Here is a 25,466-nt window from a genome sequence, read left to right on the forward strand (position 1 = left end):
GGGTGAAGCTTTATTTTGCCTAAGATGTCATCATATTGCCCAAACAACGACAGCGTAAGAAGTAAAACTTCATAATTTACATGAAGAACTCGCATGGCTTCTCGGTCAATCTTAACTTTGAATGCAATAGATGGTCACCTTGGCCATAGCCCAGCTCGAAATCCTCACAGAAAACACTCCAGTGACAAGACGGCGAGCTAAGTTTATCGATCTTTCTCACGAAAATAATTACTTGAAAATTAAATAAATAAATAAAAACTATCATAACCTTATTTTCGTCTGAACTAATGACAATCCAAAAGGGCTTTCATGGCCGATTTATGCAAATAGACGATAAAACTCTCTTCGGAAATTTGAATTAGCTTAAGGTACACTTAGAAAAAACCGAGAAAAAATCCTAGGCATAAATTTTGTTGGCAAAAGGCTTGAAAATAGGACAATTGCATTACTTCTCCAACCATCAAGCTCCACCTTCTCGTCGTATGTGAACATTTACAAAATATGAGTATGACTGAGCATCTATTCAGAAAAATCATATGGCAGGATTGGTACGACCTCCTTTCTACCTTGGAGGCAATAACTTCCTGTGTTTCCTAGACGGCACTGTAAACTTCCGTTCCATTGATACAGAAATCCTCAGTCTTTTATTTGTCTAATCGTCGTGTGGTTTTTCAATAGTTGCATGTTCACGGAGTTCTATCTTGACAGTTGCAATAATTTTGCGCTTTGAGAACTTTGAGCCCAATGCAAGTGATTTGGCTTCTCTGACACACTTCACTTGACAAATGACGCTATGAATCATTACCTTGTCCGCGTCCCACACAACTGACACGTTCATGAAAGTTGCAAGAAAACTGTGAAAAATGAGATGCTGGGGTAAAGCATCATTTTATTAAGAAACTGTATTGCTGTCATGAAATAACATTGCCATCGATGCGAGTAGAAATTAATACATAAAAATATGGTGACAAGTACGGGGCTGCTGTCAGAGCAGATTGTCTGTGTCAGAGTCCAAATGAAGAGCTTTTAAGCTGTGAGTAAAACAAAATAAAGCAATTAACAAAGGTTTTTTAAGTTTCTCCAAACTCCATGGCCTTTTGACAAGGAAGCATGGATGAACCACAGTCTTTCTGCCATAAAATTATTCATGTCTTCTCTGCAAAACTGGCCCATGCAGGATGTCTCACTTGATCATCTTCGATTTATAGCAGCGATTTTAAGCACCGTTCAAAATGTACCTTTTCATTACTACTAACGCTATCTTCAACCAACAGATAAGGGGATGAACAGACTTTCTCATTAGATGGCTTTAGCTGCGGCCTTTGTCATGTTATAGCATTATAATTTGCTTTTCCAATTCGGGTAAATGAGTTACCTGATCTTAGTGGTCGAAACAGTTTTTAACTGAGTGACGAAAATCTAAAACCGAATTAATTGCAACAGCCACTCAGAGCTAAGTTTGGCATAGCCATTAACTTATGAGAACTAAAAATAAAACAAGCAAACTGCTTCAAACGCAGGAAGATACGAGCAAGTAGGTCGCGATTGGTTTTTCAGTTTTAAATCGATCAACAGAGTAAGCGTACAAGTTTTCAGGAGTAATCAACCAGCGAAGTTTCATGTAAGCAAAAACCCGAGCAATCCCTAATTCCGTACGTCACTCAATTGAAAATTACTGTATACAATGTACAAGTGATAAAAAGATTACTAGAGTTACAAGGTTTAACTTGAAGTACCTTCACAACCGTAGAGCTCCATTCTCATTGATATATGATTGAACCAAGCAGTAGGACGAAGCCTAATGTAGAGTACTTGGATGGGAGGAAGCAATTCATGGGTCACAATAGTGTTACTATCCGTGTTTCCATGAAATATCTTTGAATAAAGAAAAAATCCAGCGAGTTAATCCATTAACACCTAAAACACAAAGACTATCTCCAATCAAATTTTCTTTTGTTCTCCTCTCTTTGAGTTTAGTCCTCACCAGGGGTTGTTGGATGGGATTTGTGAAAGATCACCCTCTTAATTAAGAAAGAGGTCGCGTGCTCACATGCCCTTGCAAGAATAAAACTACTAGGAATGGAAACGAATCGGAAATAAGCTCTAACACAGTAAAGATAATTATCATATAAGAAATATTCTCAGTAAATAATCTGTAAATGTCATAATCCCTGCCAACTTTTAAGCGGTATATCCGTCTCAAAACGTTACTTTGTAAGTTTGTGTTTTTTGAAAGGACAGAGGGATTCGGTAAAATCTCGCTTTTTTCACGTAAAACGCTTTAAAGAAGCCTCTCGTTGCCTCCGCGTGGCTTCTAGAGCGCATATTATTGATTTAGTAAGTCGCTGCTGTAAAGTTTGTTTGTATTTTTTATAACCTTGTAAACATGTTATAGTACCTTAGCTACACTCTGGCCTGGTTCATGGTAATAATGAAACGTCACACCGTCCTCGCTGTACTCTAACTTGTACTTCGTTACCCACTGGTTGAATGCATTTCTTCCTTGCGTCGCAAACCGGGTTATCTTTGTATATCCCGGAAGTTTTACTTGTATCCATTGATTGACGTCGTTTGTGCGAGCTGACCAGCTTCCTGCTTTACCTGGGACCGCTTGGAAGTTCAACCTGCCTTGCGTAGCAGCATGATTTCCATCAAATTCTGAGGATGCAGTGATTTGTGCATCCAAGATGGCGCCGCTCTCCATACCAAGTGGTTTTGTGCATGCTGTAATAATTCAAAATAAAAGGAGACGAAAGCTTTGTAATAAGAACACCCATTTATGCTGAAAATTAAAGAAAATATCTTAAGACCTTCACTCTATTTAGTTAAAGCTCCTCCTAAATGGAAAATATATAGAGAGTAGAGCCTCTCTGCGTGATCAAAACATTACCTGGACATCCGTAGATCTCCATCCTCATTGATATATGATTGAAAAAAGCAGTAGGACGAAGCCTGATGTACAGTGCTTGGATGGGAGGAAGCAATTCATGGGTCACAATGGTGTTACTATCCGTGTTTCCACGAAATATCTTTAAATAAAGAAAAAATCCAGCGAGTTAATCGATTAACACCTAAGACGAAAATATCAACTCTCTTCACTGCTCGCAAAATGTTATTACCAAGATTATCTCCAATAACATTTCTTTTGTTCTCCTCTCTTTGAGTTTAACCCCCACCTGAGGTTGTTGCATGGGATTTATGAAAAATCACCCTCTAAATTAAGAAAGAGGTCGCGTGCTCACATGCCCTTGCAAGAATATAACTACTAGGAATGGAAGCGAATCGGAAATAAGCTCTAACACAGTTAAGATAATTATCATATAAGAAATATTCTCAGTAAATAATCTGCAAATATCAAAATTACTGTTCACTTTTAAGGGGTATATCCGTTTCAAAACGTTAGTTTGTAAGTTTGTGTCTTTTGAAAGGACACATAGATTCGGTAGAATCTTACTTTGTTCACATTTAAGTAGATGAGGACTGACGCGTTGGTAAAACGCTTTAAAGAAGCCTCTAGTTGCCTCCGCGTGGCTACTAGAGTGCATATTATTGATTTAAGTGAGTCGATCTAAAGGTTGTTTGTATTTTTATAACGTTGTAAGCATGTCATAGTACCTTAGCTGCGCTCTGGCCTGCTTCATGGTAATAATGAAAAGTCACACCGTCCTCGCTGTACTCTAACTTGTACTTCGTTACCTACTGGTTGAATGCATTTCTTCCCTGTGTGGCGAACTGAGTTATCTTTGTGTATCCGGGAAGTTTTACTTGTATCCATTGACTGGCGTCATTTGTGCGAGCTGACCAGCTTCCTGCTTTACCTGGGACCGCTAGGAAGTTCAACCTGCCTTGCGTAGCAGCATGATTTCCATCAAATTCTGAGGATGCAGTAATCTGTGCATCCAAGATGGCGCCACTCTCCATACCAAGTGGTTTAGCGCATGCTGTAATAATTCAAAATAAAAGGAGACGAAAGCTTTGTAATAAGAACACTGATTTACACTGAAAGTTAAAAAAAATAACTTAAGAATTTCAATCTGTTTAGTTAAATCTCCTTCTAAATGGAAAATTTATAGAGTAGAGCCTCTATGCGTGATCAAAATATTACCTGGACATCCGTAGATCTCCATCCTCATCGATATATGATTGAACCAAGCAGTAGGACGAAGCCTGATGTACAGTGCTTGGATGGGAGGAAGCAATTCATGGGTCACAATAGTGTTACTATCCGTGTTTCCATGAAATATCTTAGAATAAAGAAAAAATCCAGCGAGTTAATCCATTAACACCTAAAACACAAATATCAACTCTCTGCACTGGTCGCAAAATGTTATTACCAAGATTATCTCCAATCACATTTTCTTTTGTTCTCCTCTCTTTGAGTTTAGTCCCCACCAGGGGTTGTTGCATGGGATTAATAAAAAATAACCCTGTTAATTAAGAAAGTGGTTGCGTGCCTACATGCCTTTCCCGCGTTTCTGTGAGGATTTCGACATCTTTCTCGCTTTCCCGCGTGGCTTCTAGAGCGTATATTATCAATTTCAGGGCATCGCGGTAAAGGTTGTTTATATTTTTTTAACGTTGTAACCATGTCAAAGTACCTTAGCTGCACTCTGGCCTGGTTCATGGTAATAATGAAACGTCACACCGTCCTCGCTGTACTCTAACTTGTACTTCGTTACCCACTGGTTGAATGCATTTCTTCCCTGTGTGGCGAACTGAGTTATCTTTGTGTATCCGGGAAGTTTTACTTGTATCCATTGATTGACGTCGTTTGTGCGTGCTGACCAGCTTCCTGCTTTACCTGGGACGGCTAAGAAGTTCAACCTGCCTTGCGTAGCAGCATGATTTCCATCAAATTCTGAGGATGCAGTAATCTGTGCATCCAAGATGGCGCCGCTCTCCATACCAAGTGGTTTTGTGCACGCTGTAATATTGAAAATAAAAAGAGACGAGAGCTTTGTGATAAGATCACTGATTAATGCTTAAAAATTAAAGAAAATAACTTAAGAATTTCACTCGGTTTAGTTAAAACTCCTCATAAATGGAAAAATATAAATAGAGTAGAGCCTCTATGCGTGATCAAAACATTACCTGGACATCCGTAGATCTCCATCCTCATTGATATATGATTGAACCAAGCAGTAGGACGAAGCCGGATGTAAAGTGCTTGGATGGGAGGAAGCAATTCATGGGTCACAATAGTGTTACTATCCGTGTTTCCATGAAATATCTATGAATAATGAAAAAATCGAGCAAGTAAATCGATTAACACCTAAGACGCAAATATCAACGCTCAGCACTGGTCGCAAAATGTTCTTACCAAGACAATCTCCAATCGCACCTTTTTTTGTTCACCTCTCTTTGAGTCTAGCCCCCACCTGGGGCTGTTGCATGGGATTTATGAAATATCTTTTAATTAAGAAAGTGGTCGCGTGCTTACATGCCCTTGAAAGAATATGATTACTGGAGATGGAAACATGGCTAAGATAAGTTCCAACACGGTTAAGGGTATTACAACACAAGTTATATGCCCAGTAAATAATCTTAAAATGTTAAAATCACTGCTTACTTTTAAGGGGTATATCCATTTCAAAACGTTACTTTGTAAGTTTGTGTTATGTTAAAGGACAAGAGATTCAGTAAAAAATCTGCCTTTGTTCGCATTTAAGTAGTTATCACGATGACTGACGCATTGGGAAAACGCTACAGGAATGCCCCTTGTTGCCTCCATATGGCCTCTAGAGCCTATATTATCAATTTTTGCGCGTCGCTGTAAAGGTTGTTTGTATTTTTATAACGTTGTAAACATGTAATAGTACCTTAGCTGCACTCTGGCCTGGTTCATGGTAATAATGAAAAGTTACACCGTCCTCGCTGTACTCTAACTTGTACTTCGTTACCCACTGGTTGAATGCATTTCTTCCTTGCGTTGCAAACCTGGTTATCCTTGTGTATCCGGGAAGTTTTACTTGTATCCATTGATTGACGTCATTTGTGCGAGATGACCAGCTTCCTGCTTTACCTGGGACCGCTAGGAAGTTCAACCTGCCTTGCGTAGCAGCATGATTTCCATCAAATTCTGAAGAAGCAGTAATCTGTGCATCCAAGATGACGCCGCTCTCCATACCAAGTGGTTTAGCGCACGCTGTAATAATTCAAAACGAAAAGAAACGAGAGCTTTGTAATAAGAACACTGATTAATGCTAAAAACTAAAGAAAATAACTTAATAGAATTTCACTCTGTTTAAGTTAAAGTTCCTCATGAATGGAAAATATTTAGAGAGTAGAGCCTCTATGCGTGATCAAAACATTACCTGGACATCCGTAGATCTCCATCCTCATCGATATATGATTGAACCAAGCAGTAGGACGAAGCCTGATGTACAGTGCTTGGATGGGAGGGAGCAATTCATGGGTCACAATAGTGTTACTATCCGTGTTTCCATGAAAGATCTATGAATAAAGAAAGAATCGAGCAAATAAATCGATTAACACCTACGATACAAATATCAGCTCTCTGCGCTGGTCGCAAAAGGTTATTGCCAAGACTATCTCCAATCACATTTTATTTTGTTCTCCTCTCTTTGAGTTTAGTCCCCCACCTGGGGTTGTTGGATGGGATTAATGAAAGACAACTCTCTTAATTAAGAAAGAAGTCGCGTGCTTAAATGCCCTTGCAAGAATATAATTACTGAAAAGGGAAACGAATCACAGACAAGTTCCAACACAGGTAAGATTATTATTATACAAGTTATATGCTCAGTTAATAATCTCTTAATGTCAAAATCACTGCCCACTTTTAAGGGATATATCCGTTTGAAAACGTTAGTTTGTAAGTCTTATTTTTTTGAAAGGACAAATAAATTCAGTAAAATCTCGCTTTGTTCACATTTAAGTAGTCATCACTATGACTTACGTGTTAGGAAAACGCTTTAAAGAAGCTTCTCGTTGCCTCCGGGTGGCTTCTAGAGTGTATATTATCAGTTTTAGTGCGTCACTGTAAAGGTTGTTTGTATTTTTATAACCTTGTAAACATGTAATAGTACCTTAGCTGCACTCTGGCCTGGTTCATGGTAATAATGAAACGTCACACCGTCCTCGCTGTACTCTAACTTGTACTTTGTTACCCACTGGTTGAATGCATTTCTTCCCTGTGTGGCGAACTGAGTTATCTTTGTGTATCCGGGAAGTTTTACTTGTATCCATTGATTGGCGTCATTTGTGCGAGCTGACCAGCTTCCTGCTTTACCTGGGACCGCTAGGAAGTTCAACCTGCCTTGCGTAGCAGCATGATTTCCATTAAATTCTGAAGATGCAGTAATCTGTGCATCCAAGATGGCGCCGCTCTCCATACCAAGTGGTTTTGTGCATGCTGTAATATTCAAAATAAAAAGAGAAGAGAGCTTTGTTACAAGAACATGGATTAATGCTTAAAATTGAAGAAAATAACTTTAGAATTTCACTCTGTTTAGTTAAAGCTCCTTGTAGATGGAAAATATATAGAGAGTAGAGCCTCTATGCGTGATCAAAATATTACCTGGACATCCGTAGATCTCCATCCTCATTGATATATGATTGAACCAAGCAGTAGGACGAAGCCGGATGTAAAGTGCTTGGATGGGAGGAAGCAATTCATGGGTCACAATAGTGTTACTATCCGTATTTCCATGAAATATCTTTGAATAAAGAAAAAATCGAGCAAGTAAATCGATTTACACCTAAGACGCAAACATCAACTCTCTGCACTGGTCGCAAAATGTTATTACCAAGACTACCTCCAATCACATTTTCTTTTGTTCTTTTCTCCTTTAGTTTAGTTCCCCACCTGGGTTTGTTGCATGGGATTTATGAAAAATAACCTTTTCATTAAGAAAGTGGTCGCGTGCTTACATGCCCTTGAAAGAATATGATTACTCGATATGAAAACATGTCTAAGATAAGTTCCAACACGGTTAAGAGTATTATAATACAAGTTATATGCCCAGTAAATAATCTTAAAATGTTAAAAGCACTGCTTACTTCTAAGGGGTATATCCGTTTCAAAACTTTAGTTTATTAGGTTGTGTTTTGTTAAAGGACAGAGAGATTCGGTAAAATCTGCCCTTGTTCGCATTTAAATAGACATTACGAGGACTGACGTGTTGGGAAAACGCTTCAGGAATGCCCCTTGTTGTCTTCGTGTGGCTTCTAAAGCCTTTATTTTATCAATTTTTGCGCGTCGCTGTAAAAGGTTGTTTGCACTTTTATAACGTTGTAAACATGTCATAGTACCTTAGCTGCACTCTGGCCTGGTTCATGGTAATAATGAAAAGTCACACCGTCCTCGCTGTACTCTAACTTGTACTGCGTTACCCATTGGTTAAATGCATTTCTTCCTTGTGTCGCAAACCTGGTTATCCTTGTGTATCCGGGAAGTTTTACTTGTATCCATTGATTGACGTCGTTTGTACGTGCTGACCAGCTTCCTGCTTTACCTGGGACCGCTAAGAAGTTCAACCTGCCTTGCTTAGCAGCATGATTTCCATTAAATTCTGAAGAAGCAGTAATCTGTGCATCTGAGATTGCGCCGCTCTCCATACCAAGTGGTTCAGCGCATGCTGTAATAATTAAAATAACAAGAGGCTAGAGCTTTGTAATAAGAACACCCATTTATGCTGAAAATTAAAGAAAATATCTTAAGACTTTCACTCTATTTAGTTAAAGCTCCTCCTAAATGGAAAATATATAGAGAGTAGAGCCTCTATGCGCGATCAAAATATTACCTGGACATCCGTAGATCTCCATCCTCATTGATATATGATTGAACCAAGCAGTAGGACGAAGCCGGATGTAAAGTGCTTGGATGGGAGGAAGCAATTCATGGGTCACAATAGTGTTACTATCCGTGTTTCCATGAAATATCTATGAACAAAGAAAAAATGGAGCAAGTAAATCGATTAACACCTAAAATACAAATATCAACTCCCTGCACTGGTCGCAAGATGTTATTACGAAGACTATCTCCAATCGCATTTTTTTTTTTTTTGCTTCTCCTCTCTTTAAGTTTCGTCCCCACCAGGGGTTGGTACATGGGATTTATGAAAGATCATCCTCTTAATTAAGAAAGAGGTACCGTGCTAACATGCCCTTACAAGAATGTGATTGCTGAAGAAGGAAACGAATCAAAGATAAGTTCCAACACAGTAAAGATAACCATTATTACACAAGTTATATACTCAGGAAATAGTCTCAAAATGCCAAATTACTGCCCATTTTAAGGGGCATATCCGTTTGAAAACGTTAGTTTGTAAGTTTGTGTTTTTTGAAAGGGCTTATAGATTCGGTAGAATCTCGCTTTGTTTACATTTAAGTAGACCTCACGAGGACTAACACGTTGGAAAAACACTTTAAAGAAGCCCCTTGTTGCCTCCGTGTGGCTCCCAGAATGTGTATTACCAATTTTAGTGCGTCGCTGAAGAGGCTGTTTGTATTATTATAACGTTGTAAACGTCTTAGTACCTTAGCTGCACTCTGGCCTGGTTCATGGTAATAATGAAAAGACACACCGTCCTCGCTGTACTCTAACTTGTACTGCTTTACCCACTGATTGAATGCATTTCTTCCTTGCGTTGCAAACCTGGTTATCTTTGTGTATCCGGGAAGTTTTACTTGTATCCATTGATTGACGTCGTTTGTGCGAGCTGACCAGCTTCCTGCTTTACCTGGGACCGCTAGGAAGTTCAATCTGCCTTGCTTAGCAGCATGATTTCCATCAAATTCTGAAGAAGCGGTTATCTGAGCATCTTTGATGTCACCGTTTTCCATACCAAGTGCTTGGACGCATGCTGTCGTGATTTAAAATGAAATGAGAAAAGGTTTTTATGATATGACGACTCTGAGTAACAATCTAAAGGAAGTGAGCATAGAAATTTAAAGGTTTTTTTCCAATTTTGCAGTTAGATGAAAAAGTTTTTCATAAATGAGACGCAACAAGCAATAGAACTTTTAATCGTGGTCACAACATTACCTCGACATCCGTAGACTTCCATTCTCAATGATATATGATTAACCCACGTAGAAGGACGAAGCCTTATATAGTGTGCTTGGATGGGAGGAAACAACTCATGGGTCACAATAGTGTTACTGTCTGTATTACCAACAAATTCCTAAAACAAAGGCAAATATCGAGCAAGGTTAGCAATCAATGATCTGTTTTGACTGCCGTTCATTTTTTATGATATTAGCTCAAAGAATAATTGTTCCCGAGTCGATATTTTCCTTTCTTCTCTCCACTCTTAGTGCAAGGGCGGCTGAGGATAAAAATGGTTTTATTCTAGAGGAGTTGCAAACGATCACCTTCTTAAGACATTGGTGCCGTGTTTTAACCTATTTGCAAGAAATGGAAAGCGAGATGGAAACAGGATAAAAAGGATTACCAAAATATTTCCATTAGATCATTTACAATGATCAAAATCACTGGCAAATTTTTGTTTCAAAGAATAACAAGTGTATTTCGATTTTTAAACGTTTTGGTAGACTAATCATAACTGGGTTGATAAAGTTTCGCTATTTATACAATTTAGTAGCCTCCACGAGTACTACGGCGCAAGGACGAGGCTTGACAGAGACTCGTTCCAGGCTCAATAGGACTTCTTAAGCGCCTTCCCAGACTCGCACCTCTCATAACTTTTATAAACCGCTCTAAAATGATTTTCTGTATTTTTCTATGACGTAATAAACAAGCCCTAATACCTTAGGTGCACTCTGGCCCGTTTCATGGTAATAATGAAAAGTCACACCATCCTCGCTGTACTCTAACTTGTACTGCGTTACCCACTGATTGAATGCATTTCTTCCCTGTGTGGCGAACTGAGTTATCTTTGTGTATCCGGGAAACTTTATTTGTATCCATTGATTGACGTCGTTTGTGCGAGCTGACCAGCTTCCTGCTTTACCTGGGACCGATAGGAAGTTTAACCTGCCTTGCGTAGCAGCATGATTTCCATTAAATTCTGAAGAAGCAGTAATCTGTGCATCCAAGATGGCGCCGCTCTCCATACCAAGTGGTTTTGTGCATGCTGTAATAATTCAAAATAAAAAGAGGCGAGAGCTTTGTAATAAGAACACTGATTAATGCTTAAAATTAAACGAAATAACTTAAAAGAATTTCACTCTGTTTAAGTTAAAGTTCTTCATGAATGGAAAATATGAAGAGAGAGTAGAGCCTCTATGCGTGATCAAAACATTACCTGGACATCCGTAGATCTCCATCCTCATTGATATATGATTGAACCAAGCAGTAGGACGAAGCCTGATGTACAGTGCTTGGATGGGAGGGAGCAATTCATGGGTCACAATAGTGTTACTATCCGTGTTTCCATGAAATATCTTTGAATAAAGAAAGAATCGAGCAAGTAAATCGATTAACACCTAAGATACAAATATCAACTCTCTGCACTGGTCGCAAAATGTTATTGCCAAGACGACCTCCAATCACATTTTCTTTTGTTCTCCTCTCTTTGAGTTAGCCCTCACCAGAGGTTGTTGGATGGGATTTGTGAAAGATCACCCTCTTAACTAAGAAAGAGGTCGCGTGCTTACATGCCCTTGCAAGAATATAATTATTGGAAATGGAAACGAATCAGAAATAAGTTCCAACACAGTTAAGACAATTATTACATAAGAAATATCCTCAGTAAATAATCTCCAAATGTCAAAATCAATGCCCACTTTCGGTTCGGAAAGTTTCAGGGGTACATCTGTTGGCAAGTTAATTTTCTTTTCTTTTTGAGAGAACAAAATAATTCGGGAAAATCTCGCTTTGTTCACATTTAAGTAGTCATTTCGAGTGCGTGCGCGTTGGGAACGAGCCCCCCGTTGCCTCAGCGTTGCGTCTATTATTGATTCTTTTACGTCGTCCTAAAAGGGTTTTTTTCATTTTTGTAACGTTGTACGCATGTCATAGCATAGTACCTTAGGTGCACTCTGGCCTGGTTCATGGTAATAGTGAAAAGTTACGCCGTCCTCGCTATACTCTAACTTGTATTGCGTTACCCACTGATTGAATGCATTTCTTCCCTGCGTCGCAAACCGGGTTATCTTTGTGTATCCGGGAAGTTTTATTTTTATCCATTGATTGACGTCGTTTGTGCGAGCTGACCAGCTTCCTGCTTTACCTGGGACGGCTTGGAAGTTCAATCTCCCCTGCTTAGCAGCATGATTTCCATCAAATTCTGAAGAAGCAGTGATCTGGGCATCTACGATATCCCCGCTCTCCATTCCAAGTGCTTGAACACAAACTGTAAAATTTAAATAAAAAGTACAAAGAGTCAAGGGTTTTTGAAATGAAAACTCTGGTCAGTTTTAAAATTAGAAACTAAATAAACGCATTTCGTCAAAGGTATGTAATGAGGAAACTTATTTAAGAATACCTTCGCATCCGTACAGTTCCATTCGCAAGGATATGTGGTTGTGCCAGGCTGTAGGACGAAGTCTAACATAGCGTGCTTCAATAGGCGGGTTCAAATCGTGATATACAATAGTTTCACTGTCACTGTTGCCTTGAAATTCCTAGCAGACGTGAATGGAGTTAATAACGGCAAATCACTTGTTTAACGTAACAAATATTTTCCAAAAGGATTTCTCGTTTGTGTTGACGGAACTCAATCTCTTTATCAAAGATTTGTACCTTAGGTGAGCTCTGCCCTCGCTCATGATAATAATGGAAGTTGAGTCCATCTTCACTGTACATTAGCTGGTATTTTGTAACCCACTGATTGAATGCATTTCTTCCTTGCGTCGAAAAACGAGATATTTTTGTGTTGCTGGGAAGTTTTACTTGTATCCATTGATTGGCGTCATTTGTGCGAGCTGACCAGCTTCCTGCTTTACCTGGGACCGCTAGGAAGTTCAATCTCCCCTGCTTAGCAGCATGATTTCCATCAAATTCTGAGGATGCAGTAATCTGTGCATCCAAGATGGCGCCGCTTTCCATGCCGAGGGCTGCATTGCATGCTGTGTAAAGGCAAAGAAGGATAAACGCTGAAGCTTTTGCCTGAATCACGTTATACGAGTGTGTCCTGACAGCCTAGAAACTTAATGCGATTGAAGATTTCGTAACATTCTTTTTGTGCATAAGAAGAACAGCAATGGGTGAATTCAAACAGGGAAAGGTATTAAAAGAAAGGATGCGAAGTTTGGAGATGCCATAGAACCGTACTGGATTGAAGGGTGTTTTCCTTAGGATTTCTTCTCCTTCAATTACAGAGGCCTGAGAACTCAGTCTCCACTGGCTCAGGCTCTCCTTTTTCATCAACACCTCGCAAATAATCGATCTTACCTTGTTCGCAGAGAACACCAGAATGTTGGTATGTACAGAGACATTCGAAGCTGCCGTGTAGGTTGACGCATGTACCGCCATTTTTACATGGAGTGGAAGTACATTCGTTAACATCTGTGAATCGAAGATGAATTTAGTCAGGTATGAATGGGCAAGACTGACTGATTTGATTATAGTCTAGAGCTCTCAAATTTAGCCATTTGTACGTCCATGTCACTATAGTTTATGATCCATCACAATAAGGATAAGATTACCCATTTATGTCGATTATAAATAGCTGTTTGATTAAAAAAAAAAAAGGAGAAATGCAGTTGTCTACAGCGATCATTTTTAATGCGCCGGGTCAAAGACAGCAACGGATTCCTGATATGATACCTTAGCAATTTTATCGGAGACTACTGAGCCTTAACACCGATCAGTATTTTAGATATCTATCTACAACGGTCGTTCTTCAAGTAGCGTAGCATTTCTGTGGAATTACGCTCTCTCCATTCCAGCTACAAATTATATACTTAGGTTCCACGCCTAAATAAAATGTGTGATGAGGTGAGAGCCTCGGCTGGAGTCAACGTGCTGAGTTCTTAGACTCGAAAATAAACTGTCACAGTGCCTCTCTCCAATCAGGAACGCACTTGGGTAGCAGCAAAATACTGGGAACGCCTCACGAAATGCTAGGTAAAAACCTGCTTACGGTTGAGAACTCCATATAGGTGGAGCAGTAATGCACATGCGTACATATGGACATAACCGATAGAACCAGGAAGATACCTTTTATCAAACCGGAGGGGTACGAGAATGGAGAAAAGCAAACTCACCTTGGTCGCAATTTTTCCCTTCCCATCCCTTTGGACAATCACACTTGTAGTCTCCGGGTAAATTGGTACATGTTGCTCCATTCTTGCAAGGGTTGTTTGTGAGACACTCATCTACATCTGTAGAAATTTTTAAAAATATCTCAAGAATTATTCATTATGAACGTCTAAGCCGCGGAATGGTCAAAGGAAATTTTTTTATCTAGCCTGTTATCTATTCGGGGCATTATGGAAATGTTTCTTGAGGCATCTGTGTCACATTTGCGGAAAGCTGTCGAGCCAGCAACATTCCAAAGCAAATTTTTAGGCAGTAACGCAGTCAAAGTAAAATTGATCGCATCCCAGTTAAACAATGAGCAAGAAGCTTCACGATGCGTCGTGTATGGAAGAAACTAATTTAGCATAGGAGTAGATCTTGATAGGGTTGCATGTAAGGAATATAAAGTTTTGTCATTCAATGTTAACAGCTGGGCGGTTACCTCGCTCGCAATGCTCTCCCTGATAAGTTTCTGGGCAAGAGCACTCATAGCTTCCTCTGGTGTTGATACACTTTCCACCATTCTCACATGGCCAATTAACACATTCATTACGATCTGCAAAGCAGAGAGCGGTTAGTTACCAGTAATGTTTGATGTTGTATGAAGTGCATTAGAAAATGATACCAAAGCTATCATCGAAGGCGCTGGAATAAGGATGTAAGATACGCAAGAGCGTAGTTATTCTTAGCCAATATATCAGTTTCCAAAGCGGCAGCCGAAAATTGAAATATGAACGAATTCAGGTTGTCCGATGTTACGTAGTTCAAATTCCCAGTTCGTAATATTTGGACCATGTCCTCTTTTTCTATCGACAATCACCCTCGTTCCCAGGGTATCTTGTTCTACCCTACGAACCCCTGCTATGTGCCTCTAACACCTTTTCTATGGCTTCAGCTTGCAAGGAAAAGAGAGACGAAAAGACTGATTGATACATTTCCACTTCATCATAGATATTCAATATACCAGTTTGGATAAAATAGACTGTATGCTACATGGAGCATTTACGCTTTGAAATTCCTGTTTCAAAAAAAATATCGCTGATCTGGACTTACCGCGTTCGCAACGTTTTCCAACAAACCCACTGGGACATGCACACCAAAAGCTGCCATAAGAGTTCTCACAAGTTCCCCCGTTTTCACAAGGATCGCCGTCTGACGACTCACATTCGTTGATATCTGAAACGACAGAGAGGTATAAAATTTTTGTGAAGGTATAAAAGGAATGGGTTTTTTTTTCGGGGAAAGCAGGTTAGGAGCGAGTAAACTTGATTGTGTGGATTGTAAACTTCAACCATATCAGTGCTTTCTGATTACACAATGAATAAGAAAGATTGAGAAAACATATTCTATTAGCATTCAAAGGCCTAATTTAAAAATTGTGCCATCCAGATCATCATTAAGCTTAGAATGATGAGCAAATTTTGTATTTGGAGAGGAGCGTCATAAATTTCGCGACAAAGCTTCCGTTTCAAGCCACACGCGTGTTTTCGTCTTCGTGGGTACAGTCCATCTCTCTGGTTTTTATTTTTCTTTCTATGCGTGAAAAATAAATTCAGTATCTTTCTTCTTCACAGTTCCTATTTCTCTATAATAATAAGACACTGCTAAATTACCTGAACAGCACGTCTTTCCTTTAAATCCAGGTCTACACTTGCACATGTAACTTCCGACAGTGTTGATGCAAGTAGCTTCGTTGGAACACGCCAAGGCATCACATTCATCGATGTCTAAAGAGAGATTAAAAAAATATTTTTACAAAGCTAATAATTCTCTTAACCACCTTAAAACATGTAACTCATGTTGGGGTAGTTGTCAACTGTTGAGGGGAATGGATTGAGCCAAAAAAAGAGGCTAGAGTCCAAACTCCGAATGACATATTATTATTAATTAATTATTAATTATTATTAATTTATTATTAATTAATAAATCAATTAAACTCGTTAAATGAACCACAACATTTGGCTAAAGTAAAAAACTCTGAAACTCCATAAAATTCCAAACAGAGGGGAAACAAATTTCCGCGAACGAAAGCTCAAAAAAACTAAAACTCCGCGGAACAAACAAAAGTAGGCGAAAATGTCCACGTCAGTTTTCCAATGTCAAGGTTAGAGTTCTTTGACGTGATTGGCTAATTTGCGAAATCATGTGCGATGCGCGTGAATACGAAAAGAATACAAAGGGAGGAATTTTGATTTTTTGATTTCTTTTTATTAATATACTTTTCGTGAACGTGATTCAGCTTCCCCCACCCCCCCCCCCCACCCCTCCTGTGTCACCACGCTCTCTTTTTTTTCTCCCAACATTCTTGATGGGTGTGAAATTTCGCGAATATGTAGCGGTTATTCCTTAGTTTTGGTGGTGCAATATTCGATCTCGTGACGTAATTGGATTTTAACATGAAATTAATTAATGCTTTTTGTCTTAGCTCACCAATCTCACAATGTCTTCCTTTGATACCCGATGGACATTTGCAGATATAGTCTGAACCCATGTCAATACAGGTTGCATTGTGGCGACACGGATTTTTGTCAAAATCACACTCTTTGACAACTGAAAAAGAGAACAGAATGACATAATTTTAGAAAACGATGAGCCGTTGTATGAATGAAACATGCAATCATGAAATTGAGCATACACATTGGTGGGGAGGGGAGGAGAGGAAAGGGGTAGGTGGCTTTTTGTTAGTTGTATCTAAGCCGAATTGCTTAGAAGTTAGACTATTGGTTTTTGTGAAGGAAGGTATATTGGATAACACCGTGGCAAGGGAGAGAAAAAGCCAATAAAACTTAACCTCAACTTCAATGTGACTCCAAAGAATTGACCTTGGCCAACTGTGGTGGAAGGCAAACGCTTTCCCCACTGTCCCCACCCTGGTTCCCAAATGTGAAAACACAATCGAACGTACTTTCACAAACAGAACTTTGAGTTAAAATTGGACATTTAACAAATATTCACATAAATTCCCAAAATTAGCAAAAGTTTCATTCTTAGAGTGCCTTCATCGGGCTGAAATGGAACACGCTCTAATTCTTAACTAGGTCAGGTGGTCACGTCAGTTTTAATTTAATTTATAGCTATGATAAATTGTAATAGGAACACTGTGCCCTTGTCCTCAGTGGTATGAATGATTTCTACAAGTTGTCTGTTCAATCTCATCAGGGGGGTGGGAGTAGGGCTTACTCCAAGGAAAAATTTTCTGAATTCATATGGGCTAAATAAAAATTTTTTATTTTTTAATCATACTTAAACCTCTTTCATTTCAACCATAGATTTGCAAAACAGACTACATTACAAAGTAATAATGTAGCTTACCGCAGTCACAATGCTTTCCTGAGAACCCCGGCCGGCATTTGCACTTGTAACTGCCACAGGAAGTGACGACGCATGTTCCCCCGTACCTACACGGGTTGTCTAAACAAGAAAGCTCTTCAATTTCGTCTTCATCTGTAATTAGAAAACATAAATGATTTGAAGGAGATGCATAAAGATTCAGTAATGCGAGTCACTCTCTCCGACGCGCGAGGGAAAACATTTAATTGACCGAAGAACACAAAGAATCAAGGATAGCCTAAGAAGTATCGAACTTGGTCTACGATCGAAAAGTTTTGGCAAGGAGAAAAACTTCCAGCTTAAAAAAGCTGAAGTTCAAACTCAAGTTGAATTTTTTAAGATGTTGTGACCGTGAGGTAGACCAATCAAGATAGATGTGCATCGCACCGGCGGCGATCGGTCATTAACAAAATACTAATGTTTCTCCCCTTGAGATTAAGGAAGACATTAACTTGTGATACATAGAACCAAAACGTTTTTTTAGGCAGGCTTCATGATAATGGGCTTTGTTATAGTTATTTCATTGAGACGTTTAGATAAGGTTTTTCCTGCAACTTGAACGGATCTTTGTACTAGACACATTTTCCAAAATTTTGCTCTGTAATGCTTTTCGGTTGTCATCACTATTGTTATCAGCGCTTAGTTCTATCATATAGAGACCTATCTTATCCCTGGATTCACTACAGCAAAACCAGGTACTGTGAATTTATCTTGGTGATTTTATAGATAGGTATCTCGTTTGATAGTGGTCTTGTAGAACTTACAATGCCTTATGTAAGCTAGGCTTATTTATCATCATCATTAGCGTCAAAATCCGTTCTCTTGATACCGCTCCAGAAGAAAAATATCTCGAAATCAACCTATGGCAAGCGAGTGGCAGCGTACCTAGGTTTTCCTACCTTGTAGTTTCATCGTAATAAAGAGGACAGGCACTGCTTTAGATCAAATTCATTTACCTATACGCAGTACTACTTTTTATTTGTGTCATATATGGCTTCTTTAATATGATTTAAATTTAGGTATTTTGTAAAGGAGCAAACATGTTCCAGCACGGACAGATAAGAATTGCTTACATACCCGCAGCTATGAGAGCTTCCGCTTCATCAACGTATCTGGACCTTTTAGCTGCAAAAAGTAAGAACGCTAGATTATCTGATCAAAAGGAATACAAATTATAAAAAGGGGAGTTAAAAGTGGACATTACACGAGGTGGTTCTTCTTGTCCACTGTTTGTAGATCGAATTGGAATTTAGAATGTTGATTTTTGTGGAGGGAGAATAAACGGAGCACCTGAAGAAAAACCCTCGGAGCATGGACAAGAACCAACAATAAACTTAAGCTACATACACTCTTACGACTGCGTCATCCTTGCTCCCCTTTGACAGCTTCCAAGGCTCTCTTTGAGCCATCTCTCCCCTCCCCTCCCTCCTTCGATTGTATTTCTATCGCTAAAATTGAATTCCAATTTTTTCATTCCATCCGTACAGAATAGTGTTTAGTTACTCACCGTACCGCCGAGCGAACGACGGTATATCTCTCTTAACGGTTTGGTTGAATAAAAGAGACTCAGAATGTTCAATAACGGAATGATTTGAGAGGAAATTACATACCCTCGGCGATTAGACTTTCATATTCATCATAATAGCCGTATCTGGAGCGTTCATCTGCAATTAATCAAATAAGTCGATCATTTGATGGGGTATCATTTTGACGAATTGTCTATCGTGTTAGTTGTTTTAGTAGGCACATCCCATGTTGAAATTAGAGCCCTTCTCTTAGCATTAAATTTGAATGCGAGTGTTACAGTGAGGACTTGGTGATGTGAAAAACTTGATATAAAAGTTAAAATGAAAAAAAAAATTATATACTGTATATTTTAATTTTTCTACCGAGTTATCATTCTAAATGAAAAGCCATTTGATTGTTAATTCTATCATGAAAAGCCTCTCAGAGGCTCAAAACCACAGGAGGTCAGGTATCAAGACGAAAGTGGCAACCCCATGACGTCAAGGTCCAATCCAAAATGGTGGAAAGCGGAAAGTTTCGAAGACAATTTACGTTCCCACTTGCATCCTTTTTTTCGGCAGTTACGTCAACTCTTTACCACTTAATGCAACATTTAAAGCAAATGCACAACATTTTATTTAGATTTTCCTGTTACACTTTTAAAATAGGTTGAATAAATACCACTGGTGATATGTGCTATCATCATGTCTCTAGTTTATTCCTGTTACACTTTACCTATTTTCAAGTCGATTAGAGATGGGTTATATTTGTGGTCGACAATCTATCTGCAATCATCTAGAACAGGATAGTATTATGAATTAGGTCCGCCGACAGTCTGCTTGGTTAAATCGTATTAACATCACGGTTAATTTTTTAATGTCACTTTTTTATTGTATCGTGTTATAGATGTTTTTCTTATATTATAGGGCATTTGCACCGATTTTCCTATTGCACTTTTAAAATAGGTTGAATAATATATGAACCAAATATTGATATTTTTAGTCGTGTTTTTTTTTTTTAAGGAAATTATATGCAGCAGGTATTATTCATGAAACTGCTGCATTTAGTTACGGCGACCAGCGTGAAATTCTTCTAAGTTAAACTAAAGCAGACGCGATACCCACCATACACTTCTAAAACTACTAAAGCGCCTTAAACTTTTGACGTAATTGAGTGTGAGTCAACACTGATTTGGATGGAAACGGACTCTACTCTAATCCGCCATAGCTTATTTGTTTGGAGTATTGTGACGTCATGATGATAATTCAGCCAAATAAAAATATTTCACTTTTGAAATTCTAGCCGAATGCGAGATAAACTGAAATATGAGAAACTTTCATTAACTCTCTAGAGAACAGCCTCAAGACAGAAGTGTTTTAATCGAAGATGAAAATTCATTAGGATTCATTGATAATTTGCTGCAACAAGTGAAAATTTTAGATGTTTACATATGACTTTCAAAAAGTTTGCTAGGGACCGATATTTGTTTGTATTTAATGCCTGATTAATTTAACTCGCTTTGATCTGGCCAGAAAAGTCTGACAAATAATGAAGGCCGTTATTTTAACTTGTCTGCCGACATATAGAAGATTTGAAAAGTTCTAAATTCTGCTTTAAAATTGCCCCCGATAACTTACAAATCTCTTACACACCCATAGACCTAAGTAGGCGAGCCACAGCCTGTGACAGCTCACTTCAAAGATAAATATTTCCAACATCACCCAGCTTGAACTTGATACCCTTTTGTCTCAATCGAAATATCCCTAAGCTTAGACCAGGCTCAGTGGCCCTATTTATTGATCAGAATCAAGAACACAATATGTAATTGAAAACCAAGAAGGGATGAATAAAAAATTTAGATTTTGTTCCTGAGGGCGAAAGACTCATTACGGAGAAAAACATCAGTTACTCACCTCGTATGAAATCGTATGACTTTGCATCCTCAATTTCCCGACCAACAGTAAAATATTGTTCATTCTTACTTCTATATCCACCAACAACTGCAGTTAAAGTAAAAATTGCGAAAGAAAGCTGGAGATAGAGAACTGCCATGTCACACGCTCAGTAAATCAATATGGTTCGTATGAACTCTTTCCCTTAGTCCGTGCAATGGAGCCTGTACGTCACATCTGATTTTTCCGCATTTCTGTCTTTATGACCAACTTGAAAGGGTTTCCGAATAAATCAATAGGAGGAGGGAAAAACTGACCATTGAAATTCCACTCACATGGTTCTGCATCACAGACTCTTTTAATGGCCGCTTTTAAAAGACGAAAACCAATCAAAACAATTACGGGTTGAGAGCGTAATTACGAGACACAATACTGAACTGTGAAAATATTTCCAATTGAAACTGAAAACTATTTTTAGGTATATGTTGTAAATATTCAAACTGTTTTACTTTTAAAACTACTTTTTTAAGCTAAGAACAGTCTCTCGCTAAGATACAGCTGCAATATACAGCTGTAATATGCTTCATTTGCTCTGAATACGTGCTTCTACCCTAAATTGAGGTTACTTTCAATAGTTTGCAATACTTAGAAGAAAACAGATCCATTTTGGCTAGGACAAGCCCTATCAGTTAGCTCTCTATGATTACAATAATACCAGGGTTTCTAAAAAAATTTCCGCATGTGACAATTTTTTAAAGAAAAATAATTCACGTCAGCAATAGCACTTGGATTGCTTTAGATCTTGAGAGAGTTTGAAAACCAAACACCATAATGAGGTGGTTAGAGTCCGACGTCCCGCCGACTTTTCGAGTTTTCATTTGCAACAATGTCATTCTGTAAATGTTACTATCTTCGATGTCAAGCTTGTTGTGTAAAGTTATTCATTCAAGTGGAGATACCATTGAATTTGTGTTTTGTTTTGTTTCTTTTTTTCCTTTCTTAATTTTTTTTAAAGACAATGATTTAACAATGATTTCATTCATTATAAGAAACAGGAAAAAATGGGCCCTCGGGACATGGTTGACTTGGTAGATAATGTAATGTTGTAACTCACGTAATTTGCCTCCATGCAACTTTATTCTTTAAACCTTCAAAGTGATTAGATCAAAATTTTATTTCTTCCAAAATATTTAAAGGTTAAGAGCTCAATGGGTGGAGAGAAAACGGGAAACCAACGTGCACGGATGCTACACGAAAAACTTTAAATCGTTTCACTGCATACCAAAATTTCCATTTTTTTTCTTCTATATTTTTTAAATAGGGATTTATCTTATGCACAAGAAAGAAAGAGATTTATGGTTGTAATATATGTCTGAATAATATTTCAAGAATATTTTCGACTATTTGTGCCGAAAGCTTGTAAAAACTGATTCGATTGTCGGGGTTTAATTTTCATCAAGTTGAGATATTGATGGAGATGCTGAAGTGTTGTACACAGCCAAAGATTGTCAAAATTTATCGGAGAGAATAAACAGTTGTTATTTCTATTATCGCAAAATCCCAGAACATGGTGGTAGACTGTTTGTTTGGAACGATTCAGCAAAATAATTGACAAAGTAGGCTCAGACATTCACGCGATACCAACAGCCGAATTTCAATTGTCACGCACGCTGTTTTCTGAGATTACGCAAGAAACTATCAATTTGCCAAATGAAGGTCATAAAGCTTAAAATGGGTTTTTATTGCGGCTAACAATTTTGGACAACAATTTCATCGTGAAGTTTCTTGAGTGAGAAACAACATTTCCTCTTCGCCACCATTGAAGTAAAGAAGGTTAGGCGCTCCTGGCAACTGAGCTTAAGAGTGACAGGTTGGGATGGAGCGAGGCAAATTCTCGAGGGTTTATCTTCATGGATGAATAGTTATAATAAAGTATTTGCTTATGGTAAGATTTTAAATTATGCATAGTCAAGCTCTATCAACAACTCACGCAAGACTCTTCTGCTCTTCCGAATTACTAGATAACCTTTAAGTCACAAAGAAACAGGAGTTATAGCCCCATGGTTTAGCTGTTTTTAAAAAGTTTATTTCAGACGCAGCTGTTGAGCAGAAGCACTGATGCGTTACGTGACTCTTAATTTGCACAAATGTCCCTCAGGGAAAAACCACCCTCTAAAGATTTATGATGTTTGTTCTTAATGACTTAATACAAAATATTGGTTGAAAAATTGCATCCTGTATACTAAAGGTTGTCATCATTGAAAGATTTAACGCTACGGCTCAACTCTCAGATGTTGAAAATAAACGGCTTAAATTTTCGAACTGCTTCTTTTGCAATCTGTGCATATCTACGTGATGCCAACAATTATTTTTCTTTGTTGTTGGTATTCTCACCGCTTCGGTGTTTATTAATCCTTAAAAACAGATTATCTGATACAATTTTGGTAGGAAATTCTTTTAAGAGCTAAATTTACCTTACGAAACGCTTGGTGAACATGATTGCTAAGATTCTCCTGATTTTCTGCCTTCACCACATTATTCCTTGTATTATTCAAACAAATGGGAAAATAAACAAACAAAATGCGTATGTGTGTGGGTTTAAATCAGGGTATATTGTTTTGCCCATAACGTTTCCAATATAAAAGCAATTGTGGTTAGCAGTGCTTGAGAACATTTAAACCCACGTTCGATTGAATTTCAAATTGTTTCGGATGCGCAACCTTCAGTCCTGTTGCTTTGGCATGTAACGTATACACTTAAAGATGTCCAAGATCACAGGTGCAAAATGGCACTTTCAGTGAGGGTCCCCAATAGGGTTCTTTAATCCCGCGATCCTAACTTAAAGTTTTTTCTCAATCCCGTAATCCCGACGGTTTATACCGGCCAATCCCGATCTCGATCATAGATTTCTTGTTTTATTCCGTTCCCTCAACTTAAAAGAGTATTTTCGGTAGGTGATGATTTTCTCATCCAGCATTGAACCGTTGGAGTCTTTGCTCACTGTAAGGCGTACGTTTGTCTTTTTTCACCCATCGATATCGTTCATTTTAGAAGTTTTCAAAGTTTTGCACAAATACCGTACGCTAGTCACGGTAATGACTTCCTTCCGTTAAACTTCGATCTCGAAAAAACATATCAGTAAAGACAGGTCAGTATCAAAGAAACGAATAACAATGTAAATTGCATAAAACATATGTAAAGTGCATAAAACAAAACAAGGTGAGAATAATCCCATTGCTTCCATAAAAAGGGAAATAAAGAAAAAATCAACTGAACACAATTCTGCTGTTGAAGTGAATACTTCTTCCGAAACGGGAGGAAATGAGTCTCTCTTTCCAAAGATAGAGTAACCATCATCATATGCGGTCTCGTCGTCCGGAAATGATTCATCCGACTCTTCATCACTGCTGGGGAATCGTACTCTAATATCTCATTTTCCTCTTCGTCTTCTCTTTTTTAAAATTACCGATTCCCGTGTCCCGTGTCCCGTTAACAATGACAATCCCGCATCTCGCTCTATTCTTACTTCAAATTCTCGGATCCCGTCCTTCAAATAAGCCCAATCCCGGATCCCGAAAAACCTATCGGGGACCCTCTTCAATTGCCATTTAAAATCCAAGGAAACTTCTAAATTTGACGAAATTAAAGAATAGAAGTTTATCTTATTCTCAAATTTTATTACCCCCCTAACGGGTGGTTAAGCCTCAAAAACAAAAACAAAAAAAGGTATTTTACCAGGATTAAATAGTTAATACAATTTCAATTAAAAGAGAGCAGTAAATGTAGTAGTTCAATAGGCAAAATGTCATATTAGTCAGTCAGCCGTATATCTTACCAAGAACACATGGCTTCAGAACTCAAGCGGAATTGTGGAAGAATACGAGAAAAGTTTGTGAACCCAATCAGAGATGAGCGAATGCGAAAGATCTACAAAGGTTTTCCATCAACATACCTAGCAATTTTTTTCTCTTTTATTTTTGCGTCAGTTTACCTTTGGGAAGATCTCTTTATTGCTGTTATAAATTAATTTAAGTATGTTTCTCGAAATTCGATCAAAATGCTCTTCATCATATGGTCAGATGATATAAAATATGATCTGTCGGTGACAATTTTTTATCAACCTAAGTAGACGGTGTTAACATTATTCCGCTACGTAAATATTACGGATTTCTCCTCTGTCACCTTCATAACCTTTTTGTTTACAAACCTATAAGCATTTTTTCTTTGCTCTTAATTGTTCCATCGATCTCTCCGTAATGGCTTTTGCTCGATGAGGGTGATAAATAGAGGTATGCAAACCGAACATATCCACTGTACTTTTTGGCGTAGTCCGTCGACCAGAAGCTATTTTCGATCACTTCTAGTTTCGATATATACAGTTTGTTTGTGAGTGTCTTTAGATATTTTGCTTTTCTGTAACTGACCAACACTTAGTTTTTTTTTAACAGTGCTCACTTCGCAAGATCCTCGGTATTTAAAATCCTCAGGCGGGCACAGTTTTTTATAAATAAAATCTGCCATCCACGAGGTTTTCAAAGGCCAAATCTGCTGGTCCGCAAACATATTTACCC

The 25,466-nt window shown here is 38.3% G+C and overlaps 2 protein-coding genes across 2 annotated transcripts; both read right to left on the minus strand.

Moving 5' to 3' along the window:
* Positions 1-652: 652 nt before the first annotated feature.
* Positions 653-2,912, minus strand: LOC149040513 (lactadherin-like). The gene is made up of 4 exons (XM_089181569.1): positions 2,891-2,912; positions 2,399-2,724; positions 1,737-1,875; positions 653-825 (listed from the first exon to the last, which is right to left on the minus strand). Exons 1-4 carry the CDS (start codon positions 2,910-2,912, stop codon positions 653-655), a joined length of 660 nt encoding a protein of 219 aa, XP_089037695.1.
* Positions 2,891-21,145, minus strand: LOC113672311 (uncharacterized). The gene is made up of 28 exons (XM_089182649.1): positions 20,917-21,145; positions 19,108-19,161; positions 18,575-18,622; positions 17,480-17,611; positions 16,598-16,717; positions 15,781-15,894; positions 15,221-15,343; positions 14,610-14,723; positions 14,134-14,250; positions 13,319-13,432; positions 12,668-12,993; positions 12,411-12,549; positions 11,953-12,278; positions 11,229-11,367; positions 10,732-11,057; positions 10,007-10,145; positions 9,499-9,824; positions 8,763-8,901; positions 8,272-8,597; positions 7,538-7,676; positions 7,047-7,372; positions 6,315-6,453; positions 5,820-6,145; positions 5,092-5,230; positions 4,599-4,924; positions 4,106-4,244; positions 3,616-3,941; positions 2,891-3,029 (listed from the first exon to the last, which is right to left on the minus strand). The coding sequence occupies exons 1-27, from the start codon at positions 21,053-21,055 to the stop codon at positions 3,697-3,699; spliced, it is 5,040 nt and encodes a 1,679-aa protein (XP_089038775.1). The 5' UTR covers positions 21,056-21,145; the 3' UTR covers positions 2,891-3,029; positions 3,616-3,696.
* Positions 21,146-25,466: the final 4,321 nt, after the last annotated feature.

The sequence above is a fragment of the Pocillopora damicornis genome, chromosome 9 (assembly GCF_964200805.1).
Source record: "Pocillopora damicornis chromosome 9, jaPocDami1.2, whole genome shotgun sequence".
In the NCBI taxonomy this organism is placed as follows: domain Eukaryota; kingdom Metazoa; phylum Cnidaria; class Anthozoa; order Scleractinia; family Pocilloporidae; genus Pocillopora; species Pocillopora damicornis.

What these genes read in the sequence shown, in the direction of transcription:
- LOC149040513 (XM_089181569.1), bottom strand. Translation starts at nt 2,912, where the DNA reads ATGGAGATCTACGGATGTCCAG. An exon ending in GGAGATCTACGGATGTCCAG is followed by an intron (nt 2,725 to 2,890) that starts GTAATGTTTTGA and finishes GAATTATTACAG; the next exon opens with CATGCACAAAACCACTTGGT. An exon ending in CAGGCCAGAGTGTAGCTAAG is followed by an intron (nt 1,876 to 2,398) that starts GTACTATAACAT and finishes CTTTATTCAAAG; the next exon opens with ATATTTCATGGAAACACGGA.
- LOC113672311 (XM_089182649.1), bottom strand. Translation starts at nt 21,055, where the DNA reads ATGGCAGTTCTCTATCTCCAGCTTTCTTTCGCAATTTTTACTTTAACT. An exon ending in TGAAAGTCTAATCGCCGAGG is followed by an intron (nt 18,623 to 19,107) that starts GTATGTAATTTC and finishes TACTTTTTGCAG; the next exon opens with CTAAAAGGTCCAGATACGTT. An exon ending in AGGAAAGACGTGCTGTTCAG is followed by an intron (nt 15,344 to 15,780) that starts GTAATTTAGCAG and finishes CTGTCGTTTCAG; the next exon opens with ATATCAACGAATGTGAGTCG.